Source organism: Leptinotarsa decemlineata, unplaced genomic scaffold (genome assembly GCF_025532065.1).
Source record: "Leptinotarsa decemlineata unplaced genomic scaffold, Ldec_3_MD MMD2_tig00000505_RagTag_RagTag, whole genome shotgun sequence".
Lineage (NCBI taxonomy): Eukaryota > Metazoa > Arthropoda > Insecta > Coleoptera > Chrysomelidae > Leptinotarsa > Leptinotarsa decemlineata.
This window is the reverse complement of record NW_027412549.1, coordinates 6926324-6948202: the sequence shown is the minus strand read 5'-3', so window position 1 is coordinate 6948202 and position 21879 is coordinate 6926324. Positions and strand designations below refer to the sequence as shown.

Here is a 21879-nt window from a genome sequence, read left to right as displayed (position 1 = left end):
GAAGACATGAAAACTTTCGTACAAAAATTTTCAAAATTAGGAATTCGTCCATCTATATGGGACTGCTGAAATAGTATTCATTTCATGATTATTTTCTATATTTGACAATACTACACCTTCTGTCAATCAGTTCAATATAACGAAATATTCTAACAATCATTATTATCAACGTATTGATACAATGGAGTCATATGATTCGCCAGAAAAGATTGCCAAAAACTAAATTTTTAAATCTTTTGTTGAATCCTATCAATTTTTCACCAAGTACATTGATTCATTCAAATTCGAACTGTAATGTTCATTAAACATTAAAGTTCCTCATATCTTTCGATATGTCAGTGGTTTGTTTTTTTATGGTCATCCAACCGCGCCTAGAGTTTTTAGCGCTTGACGTTCAGACTTCGGTTTGAACCATTTTCAAAAAAGTATGGCCACACTGAGGGATCAATCTGCCTACTCTTCAGGTAATGACACGCTAAAAGGGTTTTGTGACTTGACGCCTACTCCCCAAGTCTGGTCATTGTTCTTCGCAAGGGTTTCAAACAGCCTATCCCCAAGTTACATGTATACAGTGCATTTGATACGAATCAAAAAACAAGCAAAATTCATGGACACATACTCCAAAAGTATGCGCTTCACATAATCCAAAATTACAATTACCATAGTTTTGCGTCACTGAATAGTAATTGAGTTCAACAGAAAAGTTCGAATACATTTTGATATTTCAAAGATAATTGCTGAGAAACTTCATATTTTAGGTTTTTCCCAAACATTGATTGAACTGTTGAATTTGTGATAAAAAAATCACTAACCTCTTCGTAGTTATAACAAGAGTAAAAAAAAACAAATAAACATGCCCCAACATCAAATAGAGCATTTTCATCAGTCAGGATCTAGAAGCTACGGGATAGTATTATTAGATATTGTAGATGAGATAACTAATTCTATTGATAAAAATGAAACATCAATTTCAATTCTTCTGGACCACTCGAAAGCATTTGACACTATCAATCATAAAATACTCTCTGATATGTTTTACTTTTTTCGGTTAAGTAGAGAGAGAGGAAGAAATGTTCAATAATTTTTGGTTTCAACAGTATATGTTACATAATGATATGATGATATAAAGGGGCCCTGTTATAGGCTTAGCCTCTTCAGGGTTGTGTTACTGTACAAATAAATTTAAATTAAAATTATCGGAGTAAGGTTCGAGTGTCCGGGTTCATAGCGGTAGTCGTTCTTGAGGAATCGGGTTTTGTTAGGCCGGGGGAAGTATGCCTGTGACTTCAGGGTTTTTTAGGCCGTGTGCTGTCCTCTATCTGATCGCCAGTGGGTACTCCTCTAGGATGTCCTGGATTTGCTCCGTCAGGTCTTCCACTGCTCCCAGGAGTCTGGCTGGGGGAACCGGAACTTCTTAGTTGATATTCTTCTGGGGCCTCTATGTGGCGTCCAAGGGATAGTGAGGATGCTAATGGCAGCGGTGTTGTTGCTTCTCATGGCTTCAGCAGCGTATCGGCCTTGTGGTTCCTGAAATCTCAAGTTGATTGGGGTAATATTTATTTGGTTTAATGAATATTGGGAGGAGTATCGAAATGTGAGGTTATGGGTGTTTCGTAGTGTTTCGGTTGTTGGTATGCAGTGGGTTCGTCTGTGGGAGGGCATGCAGCAGATTGTGGCTTCAAAATTCAGGATCGGTCTTATAAACATTTTGTACATGTACAAAAGAGTCTTACTGTCGCATATCCCGAGCTTGCCTCACAGTGCTTTTGGGAGAGTGGCCCTTTTCCGGACTCTGTCCCGAGTTTCTCATGAAAGTAACCCCCCAGTAGGACAGCGAGTCTTGGAGTTGGAGATTCTCTCCCAACCGTCTAAGATGCAAGTTGTTAGTACTTAGTTTGGGGCGGGTAGTTGTATAAGGGTGTCTGAAGAGGATGGTTTGGGTTTTGGAGGGGTAAATTTTGATGCTCCACTTGTTGCACCAGTGCTCGAAGTGGTTTATAATTATTTGGGATTGTGTTTACAAGATGCGTGTATTAGGGGCAAAGGAGTAGAGGATTGTGTCATCGGCATATTTTAGAATTTTTTGGGTGGAGGGGGCATCGTGAACATAGATCAACAATAGGGATCAACAGTGGGCGTGAAATATTGCCACATGGCTTTTCTATGCCCTTCATATTGCAACATTTATCGAGAAGCTGAAGTTTTGTAAATATCATCATTATCATTATATCCACCTTTCAAATTTTCAGCCATAGTTCGAGTAGTCGTTTGTCTGAATTTTGATTTTCATTTTCAGAGTGTTCACTGACTACATTTCGAAAATCAATTCAAACAAGTTGGTAGCTATTATTTTGAAAGTGATAGAAACTATTTGAAAAGAAATAGAAAACTACTGCCTGAAAATGGAAAGTTCTAAGATGCAATTCGTGTCGTATCATGAACTCAGATTTCATGTACAACAAACCTTAAATTGATTATTCGCCTCAGCAACTCATATATTCCCATATAATGTGAAATTGATTTATAAGTTGCATTCCTTTCAAGTACTATGATGTTTATCATCCCTGTTTAGACAACGATAGGCGCCACATACAGAAAATTCAAAACCACTGCATCACATCGATATTCGGAAAAGAATTTCATACAAATTAGCAGATTTGAAGTGTTTGAATATATTTAATCGTAGAAGTCTTCATATAAGCAAGCTTATTCTTTAAAATTATCGAATACAGGAGTTCTTCTCGCTAACTCGTATATGATCATTTTTTTACAGATCAGATTTGCATGATTTGAATTTGCGTAGAAAGGTAGTTTTAAGCATCCCTGTCCATGAAATAGAAATATTTCAACGGTCTTTCTCTTATAATCTCTCCTCCATGATAAATAATTTCCATAAATGGAAAAATAATTACTTAACTTTGTGAGAAAATGTTTTCAAAAGTATGTATAAACAGCACCTGTTTAGCATTCACTGAGTCTGCGTTTCTGGCGAGAATCCTGACAGATGTTCCTTTATATTTGTTCTGCCCTCACCTCTATTTTGACTTTTTTGACAATTTTAATTGATGATTATTATAATTGTTTTCACCCTGGTGTTATCTTAGAGCATTTTTTTGTATTCGATTTTCAATATTTAGATCCTTGCCAATATTTACTATCCTTGCCTCCATTTGTAAGTACATCACATACCCTCTAAATACGATATTTCGTCAAAAATGGTCGGGAGTGCGAGAGAAAAAAAGAGTAGTTTGAATGCTCTACAAGCTGCACAAATTTTGTTTGAGAGGGGTGTTGCTGTGGAATGTGTAGAGGGTAACAATATTGCCTACTGCGATGTGGAACCAGAAAACCTACATTATTCGAAAGAACATTAAAATTCATGGCACAGGAAATACAGTCTACGTTAATACTGAACATAATTTTATTTCTTTCAACCGGATATTCGTAATTTGAACATTGTTTTTGCGAAGTGGTATTGTTATTTTCAGATTACACAAAAAGATGTTTTTTTTTTCGTAATTTAATTACGAAAGCTGAAGCTGTATGCTTCAGCTTAGTTCGAGAAATGATACTCTGACGGAATTCGATTTTCAATTATCGAAAATGACTTTATGTTGATGATATACACTACCTTGCACTGACGAGTGGCCAAACAGCCCGAAACCGGTCTGCAAGTGTGTTCCAATAATTGAAAATCTATTGCGGCAGTTGTATCGCCAACAGCATATGCAGGAATAACTTCTGTGAAGAATCCTGCACTGACACCTGTCGGATATTATCCAACGCCCTTCGTGGTACTAGCCAGGCGGGTAGTTGTTTTCTGATAGGCGTCAGTCCATTAACCTACTGTGTAGGGAGTTGAGACTGACCTGAACGAATTGTTCTTTGATAATTTGATTTATAGCCAGTCTCCAAGTATGCCCACTGACTATATGTGACTCATACCTATCTAAGTTTGGAAATCACAGATAGATTTATTGAGTTGCGCTACAACTAGTTTGGTAAGACTCTTATTCATTTATGAGTATTCAAAATTCTGTTGGTAAAAATAAAAAAGGTACAAAAATTCAAACCAATGTACGATTTTGTCTCGACACAGAAGTATTTATTTTAGCATTTCTCGCAAATATTCGAGTACAATTTTGGTTTTTTTATTCATTTGACAAATTAAATTTAGTTTCATTTTTCCGATAGTTCACCTTGACCTACCATTCAATAATCAGTTTAACATTTCAATAGTTTTCTGCTCACGTTTTTTTATTTAATTTTGGTAAGGTTCTCGTTATTTTGAACAGTTTGGGAGTACAAGGGGCGAGCAAGAATTTCTGTTTTTTATCACAAAATTCAACATGACACAACAAAACAAAATTGAATATCATAAGGCTATGAAAAAATTTAGCATTGATCGTATAAATTAATTTTTAGTGCTGGCTAATTCAGCAAAATCTTTGTCATACCTCCGTGATATTTTCAAGGCAAGGTATTCTTATAAAATCCATAGACAGTTCCAATCTCGTAATGCAGTGATTATTCCACTTCAGATTCCAACAACAGTCTTTTTATCAAAATTATTACTTTACTAAATCCATTCATGATAATCTTTTTGTTTTGAAATCCCTGTAAAAAAATCAATTTATATTTTATCAGACAATGGAAGTCCGAACTGATGAAGTACACCACAAAACATTGTCAACCACCTTCAAACAAATCTTTTTGTTGATGCTACACATAATAATTCAAATATCGAATCTCATATCAAGCTACCAAAAATTGTTTTACTTTCAAGTTTGAAAAATTAAATCATCTGATTTCTTCACTTTCTGGGCCACAATTGGCCCTCGTAAAAAAACTTAACAGGTGCTAACTATATCATTACTTATAACTCTTTGCTGAAATGATATGAACGTAATTTAGCTACTGCCCATATTAATGAAATGGAAAATTGTCTGCGACTTAATGAAAATGATGTCACTTCCCACAATTTCCGAACATTGCGGCTTTGAAAAATTTTGACTTCCCAATGGATCAGTGGCGCTTCTTGCTTTTCAACATGCTACTGAGATGTCGTCTCAATTCCAAAACGGTTTTTAGATTCGAATCTGAAATCAATTCTGATGGAATTCCCACATTTGTATCATTAGTAGAGTTTGTAACAATGTGGCCAGTATCGCAAGGATTGCTGATCATAATCGTTTGAGTCAAACAAAATCAAACAGTTTACTTCGTAATATATCTCCAATTCCCATTTCCAAATCCGCCTCTCGACGTGCTTCCTTTCATACTCAAACCAAAACTAGTTGCTCACTGTTTGATGCCGACCATCTCATTTACAAGTATCCTCAGTTTCTGTCATGTCCATGTCCGCGAAGATTCAATGTTGTGAAATCCCATTAGTGGTGTGTGAATTGTTTGGATTCCATGCATATTTTCAGGGATTGCACTTCGGGTTTACATTGTATTAAATGTGATCATACTTAACACACATTATTACATTCCAGCGACTTTCCTCATTCTATCAAACGAAAAAATTACAGCCGGTCACCTTCACCTCATTCGTTAGTCAATGCCCTGCCAGTAATCAAGTTTCAAGTAACACACGTTACTCTTCACGCCTGAAATCTGATTATCAATCTGCATCTGAGTCCTCTACTTGCTACTACACCCTCAAATTATACTATTCTCTTAGCGATATCTTCCACTGGAATTTGGGATACCTATGGGTCTTATCAAAAGGCTAGTGGTCCACACGACAGTGGTTCACAAATAAGTATTTTCAGTCGAAAATATTTGGAACGTCTTAGATTGAAATAGTTCTACTATCTATGTATCATTCACAAACCTATTATCTCAGTGAAGCCATTGTCCTACCTGAGGAATTATATTTCAGAATTTAAGTTGTCTGATCTTTCGTTGAATATTCCTAGTGAAATCGATATTTCTTCTCTAATTGTTCGAAATGATCTCTGAAAATCCCAATGAACCAGTTGCACTCCACACTATTTTCGGCTGGATTGTCTTGGGTTCAGTTATCCCAATACGTAGAATGTTATTATTTCATTACATTGCAACTGTGATCCTCATTTGGATTCCTTATTGGAAAGGATTTGGAAGACCAAAGAGGTTCCTAAAACTCTTTTCTCAACTCTGTAGACAATGCCTGCTAATAATTCTTCATGCGAACTGTTTCCTAAATTCCCTCAGGTAGATTCATCATCCGCCCTCCTTTTAGTAAATCTCCATTCACTTTTTCTGGTTCAAGACAAATATTATTGAAAAGATTTGCATCGTTTGAACGGAGATCGATTCGGGGTCCTTCCATTCATGAACATAATAATGAATTCATGAACAATTATATAATATGAGGACATATGACTTTGTCCAAATATCCAAACTTGACAGTTAACTTTTATTTCATCCCGCATAATTATATTCTACACCCTGCAAATGGAAGTACTAAACTCTGAGTGATTTTGGATGCTTCGTCAAAATCATCTGATGGTATAGCCTTGAACGCCACCCTTCTACTTGTACCTAAACTTCAACAAGATCGTGTCACAATTATTTCCAATTTCGGAAATCGTCCTATTACATCAATGAGTGATATTTGTCAGATATTCCAGTATATATCAGTATCACAAAAGGTTACTGAGGTTATTGATTACCGAAAAATTTTTCTCCAGAAGAACCTATGAATGACTATTAATTGTGAACTGTAACTTCCGTTATTGTATCTAGCGATTAGGATAATCCTGATACTCAACAATATTCAACACTGTAGACCAACATACTTGGTGAATTGATTAAAATTATCTTCTTCAGGCATTTATCAAACATTTCTATTTTGGTATATCTACTTATATTTTTTTCTTCTTCCTTTTCTTTTCTTTCTACTCAAAGTTATAACTTGAGAGCCCCAATATTTCATATTTTAAAATTTTTTAAGGTTGGTGGGAAACCAGATGCGAATGCAAACTCGCCATCTGAACAAACATCCATTTGCACATCAAATACAAGGTGTTTATTTCATTTCATTTTATAAAATTTAGTTTCGATTACTTTTTGGTGAGCAATACAGGTATTATTAATATTATCATTATTATTATTTCAACCTGAGTTCGCGCTAATCAGGCCCTGTCCCCAGAAAACTCGATACATTCAGGAGGGCGTGCCAACATTATCTACCAAAAATAACTCTCCACACTGTGGGTTGAGTGATCATTGGGCCCGAGAATCATGTGCCCTAAGTAAGCGTAGTGAGCAAAAATAACAGCCTCCTGCATTTGTTCCACTGAACTTTCTGCCTAAGTGCGGCAAGTAGGCATGATTATCAAATTCCACCGAGGAATTCAATAATCAAAACAATCTTATTGACACAGTGGTCCTGATAGAGTCTGTGGAGTTCAAAGAAAAAATCTTGATATTCTATTAGCTTGCATCAACCTAAGGGTGGGAAACAAAGAGTTCCAATAAATTTTGCAATTCTCGTTCCCCACAATGGATTTAAAATACCCTGTAGCTCATGGCAACACTGGTGTCTCATCAATACCTTGAAACTGTATCAGATAGTAATAAAGGACTCTTAGGACCGCGTTATGTCAATAGATATAGGCTGGGATCGCATATGCCGGACATGCCGACAGCAAGTGGATTAGGGTCACAGACACCTCGCGGCAGGCCCTACAACTTGTGTCAGAAACCTCTTTATCCACCATGTGACTGCGATAGACTAATGTGTTGAAGACACCATCCTGGCAGACCATGATGAACCCCTCAGTTTTCAACTTCAGCCTACTCGACCTGAGCAAAGCGAAGGTCAGGCACTTTAATAAACCAAGGTTTTCAATGTTGTTGAACAAGACCTTGGCAAAGATAGGCATTGGCCTATCCTTGTTTTGCCTCAGAACTGAAGTGATATCTGCGGCTTTTGCTGAACGGGTTCCAACCTAGTGACAGAGTTGTGATCACCTAGTTCAGTGTCGAAAACTAAACCGAGTTCACCAGCTTCTCGGGCAGTTGCCCTAAAGAGAAATGCTTCACAATTCCTACTCTTTCATGGTCGCGAACCATGCAGAGAAGGAGATTTGAACTCCTGACCACTTCATAGATTCCATCTAATAATATTCTGTCGTATAGGCACTCCAAACTCAAAAGTCCATGGCCTCCCTGTTGCCGAGAAAAGTACAACCGCGAAACGGACGATTTGAAAAGTAAACTCCATCCTATTATCATTATTATCATTACATGGAACCTCGGGCGAGAAATGGGTGTGATTCTAACCAATTCAAAATCATCAGCAGATGATAAAAACTGAATATTACATCTATGTTGAGCCTATCAAATGAGGTACATCAATTGAATTTCTATTATTGTGTTAGTTTCTGATATCTTAGTTCCTGATTTTTATGTCAACTACCAGTTGAATACCTAAAATTTACCTGGTATCTAGTTTTACTTATTATATGAAAGAGTGAAAAATAAGCTATTTGAATTCGGACCTCAATCGGTATGTGCCTCATTTTGTAGCCGCTCTAAGATCTGTTGAGCTACACTAGACACAGAGAAGTTTGATGTCGCTAAACAGGTTCAACACGTTCCCATTTTAATGTTTTGTATTCAGTAGGCTTCTGATTATAAATAAACATAAATATAGTTCAGGAAACTAAACAACACGCTTTTAAAGAACATGAAACTGGAAAGTTAAAAATATTTTTTCAAATAAGCTTAAAACAATAACGAACGAAAAAGCGACGGGCGCTTGATATACAAAAAATACGGCACAAAGCGACCATGCTTTTTTCACAATAATACTAGTATATTTCGTTCGTTATTGTTTTGAGCTCATTAAAAAAATATTTTTGAATTTTAGTTCGATGTTCTTTAAAAGCTTGTTTTTTAAACTATATTCATTTTTTATTTTTTAGTTTCGTATGCTATAAAAGCGTGTTTTTCAGTATTTTCAAACTATATTTATTTTATCTGAACTTTGGGATCAATCAGCCGTATATTGTTTAGAAAAATGATCATTGATATTTTCCGATTCCGGAGAGGGAGCCTGAAAATCAGCTACCAAGCCCAAGGTAGCAGGCGTGCAAAGGAGGGTTACAAATAAGGCAACAGGCGCACGTGTTCATAAAAAAAATACTTTTTTCAAATGGAGAAATACATATAAAGTGAGTTCGAATTATATCAAGAAGGTTGAGTACAGCGCCATCTTCCCGCGATTAGATCAAGCAATAATGTCGATAATTCGGTCAAATACAGATCCCGATATGAAATGGAAAGGAGATCCCCACCAGAGAACATGAAACTCATAAAACAAGTCAACAAGGGAAACCTCATGGATATTTGGGAAAACTTGAACATCCATAAATTTAACAGTCATAAATCACTTATCGAGGAACAAGTACAAATCAAAACACAACAGGACCTCACATTCAATATATTAAACAAAACCATACACATTCCTAGAGAAGATCTACCACAAAGAAGAGTACCTGATGCAGTACAAATACAGGCAAATTTACCTAAAGTACCTGAAATACCTGAGTTGAGACGCTCTGACCGTATGAAGAGGCAGACGATAGGATGACAAGTTCATTTTGAGGAGTGCCTAGAAGATGACAGTACTACCAACTGTCGAAAGCGCTCGCAGATAATTAATAGAAAATATAAAGCTTCAAATCCTTTTTGTAAAATTTGATATTGAAATACTGAAAATAAAGGAAAATCAGTTGCATCATTCAAATATATATATATATATATATATATATATATATATATATATATATATATATATATATATATATATATATATATATAAGTATAAATATTTTTTTGAGTTTGTTCTTCTGTTTCGTTGAAAAATATTCCATTCAACTAGAGATTCAGTGCATCAGACAACAGGTCGTAGTAAAAACCATATACTTTGAGAAAAAAACATTGTTATTTTATGTTCCAGCCTCGATGACTTGGGTGTTCATGATGTGAGATCGATAGTCAAATTGGTTTATGAAAAGACGAATCGACAGGCCATTTATATAGGTTACTCAATGGGAACAACTTCCTTTTTCATATATTCGTCCTCATTTCCAGATGAAACCAAAAACTATTTGAAAGGAATGGTGGCCTTAGCCCCAGTAATAAACTTCAAAGACTCCATATCTATCTTGCGATTTTCTGACTACGTGTGGCCTTTTCTGAAAGTAAGTATCGATAATAAACTGAAACGGTTATATTTTTGAGAGTGATTGATTTTTGGGAAAGATTCTCACAATTTTTTTTTATCAAAATGGAGTAGTAGAAAGCCAAACACATTCTTTCCAAAAATATTAATGATAATCTTGATTTCTAAGCATCTCGAATAATAATTGTCATTTTCCGAAATATGTAATAGAAAATTCTCACCTCTCTCATTTTTCAAGTGGTACATTTTCAAATGGTACAGCTTTGAAAAAAATATATTGATACACACACTGTGCAGAAAAACTCTTTCAGTTGATGAAAGCAGTGTTACCTGAAGGGATATCTTCAGCGAATGAATAAATCACATGTTTCCAGTGAAAATCCAATGAGAAACATGTTTACATCGACATTGAGTTAGTTTTTAATTCTTGGGACTTCTGTTATTCAAAGAAAATACCTAAAGCTTCTGGTTTTGATGGAGTTTCTACTATCTACTTGAAAATGTCTAACTTAGATTGCACCACTAGAGTTCTGTCAACCTGTCTTAAATGAAAGGTTTTTTTTATTGTGACTAGAAGACTACTCGAGTCCAGCCTTCACACAAAAAGAGTGAAACTCTTCACTCTCAGTGATATCGACAGTTATGGAGGGAAGCTGTTGATCAACAGCGTGAAAATTTGGTATGCTTCGCTATCTCAATCGATCATCAATATATAGGTAAAAAAATGTTTTTTTCGTTAACCAGGTGTCGTACCCATACGAACGGCCATCCTCAAATGTCGGAACTTATGCGAGGTATCACACTCCTGTGGAACGATGCAATCGAAAAACACGAAGAGCTTAGGTCTCTTTCAATTATTACTTCCTTGATTTTTTACTATTTCTGCACGAGGGTCCACTATTTAGACTTCGATGTTATGGCTTGTCTGATCAGCGTTGTTTTTCTCGAATTGCATCGATGGTTCTCTTTAGCATATATTAATCATCAATGCTGGTGTTCCTCGAGGATACACATGGTCTCCAACCCTTGTTCTCTCATACATCAACTATCTATTAAGGAGCCAATGCTTTTTAAAAAATTTATTCGACTGTATGTTAACTGTATATATCTATATTTGTTGATTAAATTCTCATTCGAATTATAAATATTTAATAGGAGTCATTTTTGTCACAAATGATGCACTAACGTTTAAAGTCCATTATGAAACACTAAGCACTACTACTATTAAAGAAATTCCAACCAAGAAACGATAATTCATAAATAATAACAAAGAAATGATATGAATTGTGAAAAATACACCTACGTTCGATATTACAATTTTAAATTGCACAAATGGCATGAGACTATTTGGAAATGTCAAAACAAGCTTGTGTCCACCAACTTTCAGCAGTTGAATCTGATTTACCACTGAATGTGGCAGACGATAGGTAATTACTGGATCCAGGCTCTGGATAGGAGTTAAGCGATTCAGAAAGCGCTATAAGTCGCGTCAGAGCTTTCAACAAAACAAAAACGGGTCGGTGGAAACATCAGAGTTTCTATGCATCTTGTTATTAGTCTTTGTCATGATTCATGAAAAACCTGTGTAGTCACCGATTTGTATTTGTTTCGTGGAAAGCTCTTGTTGCAATTACATAGATTGAAGTAACTTTCTGTACATGTTGATAAATAGTGCTAGAATCGAATACTGTACCGCGTTCACCATCTTCCATCTTCCTTTTTATATTATTTTTGATATCGCTCTTGAGTTATTTTTAGCAGTATATTAACACTCGCTGCACAGGATTTTCCCAATATTTTTAAAATTTGATTCTGTTTCTCATGATGTTGGGAATTCACTGAAGAATTACGTTCTTTCCTCGAAATTAAAATGTAATGTTTCAACGGGGTTACGAAAAGTCTTGAACGACACACGGCCGATACGCAAATAACGGATTCGGTTGTTATAACGTTAGTAACTATTTCCAAACTTTCATTTCAATTCCATATTCATATGATTCTTGTTATTCTAATTGAGTCATTCGTGACAAGATCAGAAATTGAATTCTGCCTTTTGATAGGTACGTGGGTAGATTGTATACATATATTGTATCCCATACATTGTATTTTTTTCTTACCTATCAATAAATAGAATTATTATTATTATTATTATTATTATTCCTTGGTCTTTGACTATAGTAGCAGTAGATTGATACTGGATTACATTAGTTACAGTATCCCGCAATAATATTCTGAATATTCTTATATTTGAATAATTTTTCGAGTGTGATGATGACAAAACGACCATTGTCACTGAACTCTTATAAACTCCTTCAAAGAGATAGTATATCTGATTAAAATTTATTATTGCAACCAGTCTGAGAAATTCAAGTTGATTTTGAATGAAATCCGTAGTGCAACTACATTTGCAGGTTTGAGAACAGGAATGAGTTTCATCCCAGAAACTTGTGAATGAAGGTGGAAAATATCCATCAATTCAAAAATTGCAGAAAGCGGCAAACAATTATTATCACAAACATATTAGATATCAAATCTTTTCCATAGCTTGTTAATGTTCAACTTCATTTATTTGGGAGAAACTATCTTTAAAAGAACTGGGAGGCTTGAATAAACACTACCTGGCAATCCATAACATCGGAGCTTTCAGTAAATATTTTTGCCATGTACGTGAGTCTCCATTCGTTTCTCGATTGCACAATTATAAAAATGAGAGACTCAAAGGAATGACATCTTTTGAACTTCACTTCTGGAAACCAAACCGATGTTCGCCCAAGAAACGTTCATATATTCATAGCACACAGTATTAGTGCTGTGATCAAAAATGAGTTGATTCGACTTCAGAACTTTGTTGTTTAATGAAACATAAATGAAGGAGTAGAATGCTGATTATGGTTCTGAATTTCCCCCCAACATTCGACCTTGAGCTATGAGCACGTCATATGACCTAGAGTAGGGAGTTTGAACTTGATGATCGGCTCTGTCCTCAGAAATTTGACATTAGAAAAATCGATTACACGATTATTTATCATAATTAAATTTCATAGCAGAGACCCATAACATCGTTGGTAATCGATAGAAGTTATATGTATATTTGTTTCTTTATTAACCTTCGAATGTAAAATAGTTTCCTTTTTTGTACCTTATTGGGCGACCTGTGATAAGCAGAATATTGTAGCAGGTAACAAATGGAGTTGCACAATAAACCGTTTGAATCGACTCAGCTGTGTTATAATTTTCACACCTTGCTCATCAACTCAAAACTCTGAAGGCCTAATAGCTAAACCCATCTAAGTAGTTTTATTAGATGAGGAAAGTAAAATCCCTTTCGAATTATGGGTTCCATGTTCACAGAACATTTCACAGAAGCCATTATTTGTACAGTGAATTTATTCAAAGCCAATTTCATTTTCGCATATATGGCTCATAGCCTTTAGTAAAATTCGATATTTCAGATTGAAGGTATTGATTATAACTCCAATCTCTTCGTAAATAGTGAAAATAATGCATATTCATAAGAAATATGTATCAACTCTCATGCTTCAAACATGGTCAAATTTCAAGTGACTGCTTTTTTTTCACAACACAACTTCCAAACTAATGAATGCAATTTGTGTATTTTCACACAAATATGTGGATGCACAATACAGCCAAAGAATGGCCAGAAGCAGTGAATTCGGATTCTACTTTAAGAAAGGCGGCATGGGAGTTAGCCGATCTGAGTTTTGATGACTCACATTCATCAAATGAGGATTTGAGTGTATGTTTTGATGCTGAAGATGTGCGAACCTTTATAGAGCATAGCGAGAAATATGAGCTTGGTGTGGCACTATGTCATAATTATTTGTATAGAACTGAAACTTCGGATGAATTTTGTGAGATGACTTGGAGCCTATTCTTTCTGACATATACCTTCCGCAGAATATCATAAAGAAATATTAATTTATATCATAGGATCCCAACCCTTAGGAGGAAATAAAGCATGTGTGAGAAGGAAAAAGTGTAGCTTTGAAAAATGAAACTGTGATTAATTGAAATACGTTGTATAACACATACGTATTATGAATTAAACCATATTGAAATCATATTTGCGTTTATCTAATTGGATAATGAATAGAAGGCAAAAAAATCATAATTCAATTCGGACAGAATTGGTGAGTGTTTTATTTATCAATATCAAACATTCACATGTAAATCTTATTAAATCCCAGTTTGAACAGAGCCTTTAAGGGCATCGTAAATGATGAGTGCAGAATGTATATACTTTAATGTGTACTGAAAAACTTGACTTTGCGCCTTTCAGACTCTACTTTGGCATCTACCGTGATTGACTTTATGGCATCGAATTGATTGAGAAGTCGATAGTGAATAGTTACTGCGGAAGCTTCCAATATCTATCATTGGTTCACTCAAAGCTGTATGGTAGCTACGTTGAAAGTTCTCACATGCATAATAGGCTAACGGATTTAACTTCTTGTCGAAATTCAGGTTTTATTGCTCCAATGACTATACTTCAGCGTACAAATATAGACGAATATTATCAATCCTCGCATGTATGAATTTCGTTACATCCTTTAATATACTCTCGGATTGATCGGTTGGTTATCTTGACGGCCCATATATTTGAAGATCCCACATACGATAAGTCCGTTTCACTTCCGTACAATATGTCTGATTCTCCATTCTGTTTTATTTATTTTCAAATCTGCATCGACTTCTCCAATGAATTAATTTTTGAATGAAAGTGCTATAATCAGAATGAGCTACTGCTTTACATTCGATATTTCTTTATTCTAATCTTCTGCAAAACTCATGAGAAACTTCAAAGGTAATTTATTGCTGAATACATTGCTGACGGAATATATCTTGTTTATTCACATCAAGCCCCCATCCTATTGGTAGTAGCAGATTTTCAGGTGTTTGTCCGAATGATGTGTTTGGAATAACACGTTGAGAGGTAAGACCTCGTTAGTCCTTAGCTTGCACAAGTTTCTCAATTTCTGAGAGTTGTCGTTCGTATGGGGGCGATAGCTGATTGAATAGATTTTTTGTTATCGTTTTCATTTTGATGGTTATGCCGGTTTTTGAATAACAGGCACTTGCCCGCCACATATTCCATAGCGAATGTCATCGGAGAGAAAGGCGTGGATGTTGTTAGGTAGGTTGACATTAGATGGTGTGATCATGAAGGCTAATCACAGCTGAACACTTTGTCATCAAACTCCAGAAGTTCAGCAATGGTGTCTTCATGTTTGAGAAGGATGTAATATTTCAACCTCATTTCACATTTTAGAGTGTTGTTTGCTTGAAGGAGAAATACTTGGTGAAATTTTCGATGGTGGGGGTGAGTTAATTTTTTGCGATTAGTCGAAAACGTTATTCTACATCAAACATGGAGTTGTAGAAATAGGAATCATGTAAGTGTAGTCTATAATTACCAGAGGTATCCAACTCGATGGGTGGATAGAAGTTGGCGCCCACCTCGCTAGAGTACCTCGACAATGAAGACTTTTGTGACACTCGTGACAATCCATTAGAGGTCGTATAATGTGACCAAGCCCAAGATAATGAATCAAAGGCAGAGTAGATCGTTAAGGTCGTATTCCGTGCTCAAAGTCATATGACGTGTACACAGCTCAAGGTGGTGTAGGATCATTCAAGGTAGTATGACATACATATCGCTCAAGGTCATGTGACGTCAACCAAGGCCAAGGTCTAGTGGTGGGGAAGGTTCAACAATTTTCCATTCACGTGATCATACTCCAGTAGTGAGTTGAATTAGGTTGAGTTAAGGTGAGTTAGGTTAGGTTAGGTTAGGTTAAATCAAGTTAAGTTGAGTTAACACAATTGTAGAGAATAGGGAAAACTTTCACTCATGGTCACGTGCGAGGAAAGATCTTTGAGAAGGTTGCGAATTGATGAACATAAATTCCTGGCCAGCTATAACATCAAAGTTAGTTAGTAAATGTTTAAGCTAGACCTAGTTAGATAATGCACTAGCACTTGAAATATCATATTTGGAAAGAAAATTAAAAAATACAATCACTTGAAAAAACTCCTTCTCACTTCCCACTACCTTTTGGTATATAAATAAATGGAAATAAAAAAGATGTAATAATCATTGATATAAATTATTCAAAAAAATATCAGCCAAATTTTTTTCACATTTGAACTCTGATATTGAATCATACTGAACAAATATAATGTCAACTGAAAAGATATTGTTCGTGGGAAATGCTACTTTACGTGAATATTGCTGATGAGCAGTTTGAAATTAGAGTTTTAGCCACATTTGTGAGTTAAAGGGATTCTTCTCATAATACAATGAATAATAGCTGTATCATTATCCATTGGGAAAGTATAGTTCTCAGTCGATTTAATTCAATGTCCGTAGAGTGGAGTAGGTGTTTCAAAAGTACCTTATTCTTTGACACTCAGAAACATCCATCATTTTTTTTTCAGGAAATAGTGAGTTTCCTATGGAATGGAGAAATGTGTCCTGGTTTTTCGTTCTTTCTAAAACCACTAATGGCTACTTCTCCAGGAATGTTCAGTATACTTTTTGGTTTGAAAATGATAGGTGGGGATGACTACGAACAGATAGATCCTGTAAGTGTTACTCATCAGTAAAGCTAATCTCCACACTCTGAAACAAGAGTAATGCCCTCAAGGAAGTTGAGTCAGATTGATGACTATCATCTTCCTTTTGAATTCAATTCGCATAAAATTATTATATACTTTCTTATTTACACAAAATAGTCTGCTTCTTCAAAATGGTTTACTGAAGAGACCAATTGTACATTGCTGTGTAAAGTATCGTCTATAAAATTTGTTTTTTGAAATATTTTGAAGTTTCATAAGATCTGTTCCACATTACACTTTGGCTCTCTGATAGATAGAGATTTGTATTTGATTCATTTTCGATCTCTACAGATCATTATTCGTTTGATATTGTAACCTACCATGAAAATTTCGCTGTTATCAATTGTCAAATGTGACACGTCACGTCACACTTTGATAAAAAACATTTACCAATAAAAATATTACTTGAATGTATAAGTAACTTTCCCTCACTTTCCACTCGCAACTCAATATAATTATAACTATATATTGGTTTCAATTGAAATAAAAAACTTCTTGGTTGAATGGTAAAATATCGTAAAACTCCGTCGAGATAAAAATAAAGACCATTTATTATTATCATCATTATCACCATATCAACTATTTGAAATCATTTTGGTCCAAAGTCTCAGCTTCATTATGAATAATCATTTCAGCTTTCAATTTTTTTTTCCAGATAACTTTCCCACTAGAAATGAATCGGATGGTGGATACTATAGGTTCAGAAGTTTATACACATTTAGTTCAAATACACATCTCAGGAGTTTTCCAACATTACGATCATGGCAAAGAAAGAAATTTAGAAACTTACGGAACTCCAACTCCACCACCCTATGATCTATCAAAAATTCCGGTGCCGGTCGCCATGTTCTTTGGTGCTAACGATTGGCTAGCTACACCGAGGGTAATAGATTCAGAACGTTTCATTTAAAATAATTTCATTACGTTCCGTGGTTAAGAATCACTTACATCGATATCACAACCTCTGCATTATCAGTTGTTGATCATATTGAATATTACTAGATGTTTATCCCAACACAAATCCGTTTTTTTAAACACCTCGATACGTGTTTCGATCACAAGATTATCATATTGTTCTGTTTCTTCCATTTGATTTTGTCTTCGGAGGAATAACAACTCTTTGACTCTTGACTCTTTATGTTCAAATAGCAACAACTAACATTCTCGCAAAGATAGGTATGTAAATTCAGAATGTTTCATGCCAAAACACATCATTTCTACTCACATTTTCATTCTTGAACACCACATAAGCACTATTTGTACAATCATTGGATAAAATCAGATTTGATATGCAAAGCCCTTGGCGAATCCTTTATAAAATTGCTCAAGAGTACATTTGGTTTGTCTCTCATTGATAATATTCGTAATGATAATATTCGTAATGATGAATGATTACCCCATTCAAGTTAAAAGACAGCATTTCTGTTGATCCTTCTCCCTATTTGTGACTGAAGTTTGAAGGTTCATCATTGATGATCTTCTGTATATCGTAAGATGCTATCCCCTCTTGATCTTCACCCTTCGAGTTTTCCTTTTCCAAATATTTTAAACTTTCAGAATACAACAATATCGCGACAATTGATGAAGTGAAAAAAAATTATCTGGATTCAGCTTTGCAGACTTCCTTTTGTCATTCTGGCACTCACTATCATTCAAAATGACGCTGATATGAGGTGGGGTATTATGCAAGATGGAGTTTTTGAAATGACTAATCAGTTTCACTTATGGATACTTGTCTTTCGGTCCAGTCTCATCCACAATTCTCTTACAAGTTTCTGATCATTCTATTTGTGACACACTTCTATAACAAGTCCGTATATCAATTCAGTTATCATGAATTTCTTTCCTGAAGCTGAATTACCTGTTTCTTTTCTATTCAAGTCGCATCAATTTCTCTCCTTTCAAGCTTCCTTGTGGCCCTTTTTGTTGTAGGTAATTATTTCGCCTTTCATTTTATGAGTTTCAGAAACTACCCAAGGGTCCCAAAGGCAATACTCTGGTATCGTGAATTGTCAAAAATAAGCACTTTTTCCAAAGACCAGAACTGCAACACCCTACTCGACGCGCGCGGCAGAAGTGCTTGTTCACTTTTCCCAATAATTGTTTTGAAAACTTTACTGTTGTGCATTTGAAAATAATGTAGTATCCAAAACTATTCGTAAATTCTTAGACATCCCTTTATGATCTCACAGAATAGTTTTTTCCGTACACTCATTTTCCTAATATATCAACATGATCAATGCTGTCGTTAGACTAATCCTATACAAATTCCCTCCAGAGAAAACACGAAAATTTCCATTCCTCCGCTGAAACCTTTTTTCATAGTTCAATATTTGGTACGTTTTGAGTTAATTGAGTAACTATTCGTTTTGATGTTTGATCTACTTTCCATTTCAGAACGCAAAACAAGCCTACTCTGAACTACAACCTTCTCTGCGATGTGGTTATCACGCTGTTCCATTCGAGAAATGGAATCACTTAGATTTCATCATTGCCAAAGACCTTCCAAAATACCTTTATGAAGATATGTTCCACAAAATTAGTGATATAGATTCAGAAAAATGTGTTCCATGAAGATTGAAAAGACTAGAAACAAAATATGTAGTGAAAGTATTCATTAAATTATAAGAAAACAATTTTGTTTTGATTTTCCGATCCAATGTTATATATACTCCTATATATACCAAGATACAATATTCAGATCAATTCATAGAACTCAAATAATATTTTTTTATGTTATCATTAATTTGATAGCTTGTTATCACTGTTTGTTTCTCGCCAATTTTGAACTATAAATTCATTAATATCATATACTATTTGAATTGAAAGGGTTATATTTTTAGGAGTGATTAATTTTTGGGAAAGTTTTTGGCTTTCTACTACTCCAGCTGATACAAAAAAAGGAATGAGAGAATCTTCCAAAGAAAGGAAGGAAGTAATCAATTTGAAAATAAGTAACTCTATACATGGATGTGTAGATCATGCAAAGAAGTAACTTTCAGACACAAACTGAAAGAAAGTCCTCCTGAAACAGCTACTTTCATATAAACATTGAATTACACGAAAGAAAAAATTCTTTCGAAACAAATACTTCTATATGAACACTGAAATATACAGAAGATACTTTTCTCTACTCAGTTTGTATATCAAACATTTGTTGAGGAATAAGAATCAGATTTCATTCACATGAGTTCTACTTTGAATGAATGGTAATAAATTGTACTCACATGGAATACTGTCACCCTCACTGGTATACACCGATGTTTCGCCTTAAGACACTTGCCCTAAGGCTCTTCAATACCAAATCGGATAACATTATAGAAAATACACACACTTCATTCATGAATTACGATTTTGAATGTCACGGAATAAGCTTGATCTGCTTATGTCATCGATGACATCGTAATGACATTCATTCACCTATTTGATAGGTGATCTAAAATTGGATATATAGCTCAAAAATGTTGACATATACAGGGTGTTCCATTTGAAAAAATTGAGTTTCACTCATTTTTTCATTAGATCAAAGTATCTGCATTTTTTGAAGACTCTGTATGAGGCAAATGAAAATATGACTCGGAGTGAAGATCCTCATAGTATCACTCCACTCCATTTCAAATTTAATCGTTTTAGTGTAAGAGAGTTCAAGATTATCAGCATTTATAAAAGTTCATGTTTGGTAAAAAAAAATTTCGAAATTAATTTATATCTTCTAAACGGTAATAGATAGGTATAGGAAAATATATGAATTTGTTGACAATTTGTTGATAATGAATCATAATATGATATTATATACGGGGTGTTCCATTTGAAAAATCAAAGAAGCCGCTACTTCATAGTAGAAGCGACAACGCCGCTTCGTCTGAAATATTTTAGGCGTGTAGGTCATATTGATTTATGCATACTGTGAAATTTTCAGGTTGATCCGTTGAATAGTTTGTCAGAAACGGCTAATTAACGGTCACCATGAAAAGCCCTGCATATTTTACGAGTAAATAAATTAAGCGGCCACTAAATCGATGCATCATGTGTGATGAAGAAAGGATGCAACTGCGTTGGTTTTGTTTTATGCAGTGAATGAGTTTGTAGATTGAGGTCGTATTTTCGTTATGTGTTAGGATAAAATAGAATACATTTGACTAAGTTACATAAAAAAATCTAAGAACGTTTGTTTGAAGGTGATTGACAATGTTTCATGATGAATTTCACTAGTTCGGACTTACATTTTCTAATATATAAAATGTTTTGGAATCTCTGAGACACCTAAAAGAGAAGAATTAAAAAATGAATAGCTGAAAATGAAAATTATATCAAGCAAAAACCTGAAATGAAATAACAGTGAAATAAAATACAAGTAAAAATAGAACAATTGAACAAAAATTAAATTAAAACAAAGAAATGAAAAAAAAAATACAAAGTTAGGATATTCCAAGCCACGTTAGTTCACGACATTTCGATTGTTGGTATCTACAATCGTCTTCGAGTGATGACCGGACTGATTCCTCCGAGAGATGACTATTCATGGGTCGTTCGAGTACTTTCACTTATCCCCGCTTTCCATTTTCCGCTACACTGGTTTAGTGGGAGATGAGCGTTTGGCGGGAGTTGGCCATTTTTCGCTTGATGATGGGTTTCCATACGTTGCGTATCTCTACGATAGCTTGGCTGAATACTTTGTTGGACAACATGTATGCGGCTTCCTTGAATTTTCTCCCAAACCAATGTTTCTCTCTGTGTACGATCTCAGTTGGGACCACTCGATGTTGTGTTGATGGGTACAAACATGCTCTGCTATTCCTGATTTGCTGGTTTCCCCTCGCTGTGTGTGTTTATTGTGATTGGCAATGCGAACATTCAATGGCCTCTTAGTTTCACCAATATAGGATTTTCCGCACTCACAGGGTATCCGGTAAATGCAATTCTTGGAATCGCAGTCCGCGTTTGGTGGCCTGATTTTCGTGAGGCTACTACGGATAGTGTTACCGGATCTGAAGCAGGTTCTAATGTTGTAACTGGAACCAATTCTTCTTATCCTCTCAGATAATCCTCTGATGTAG

General features: G+C 35.1%; 1 protein-coding gene across 2 annotated transcripts in view; it reads left to right on the top strand.

Annotated features, from left to right (window-relative positions):
• The window catches only part of LOC111509077 (gastric triacylglycerol lipase), a 31093-nt gene extending 11635 nt beyond the window's left edge, over nucleotides 1–19458 (top strand). Inside the window, exons 4-7 of one of the 2 annotated variants that reach the window (XM_074173835.1) lie at nucleotides 9959–10202; nucleotides 16643–16789; nucleotides 17478–17705; nucleotides 19220–19458. In XM_074173835.1, the coding sequence (XP_074029936.1) occupies nucleotides 9959–10202; nucleotides 16643–16789; nucleotides 17478–17705; nucleotides 19220–19396 (796 nt within the window). In that variant the 3' untranslated portion in view covers nucleotides 19397–19458. The remainder of the gene's footprint in view (nucleotides 1–9958; nucleotides 10203–16642; nucleotides 16790–17477; nucleotides 17706–19219) is intronic. The other variant, XM_074173836.1, reaches the window with a different exon arrangement.
• Nucleotides 19459–21879: the final 2421 nt, after the last annotated feature.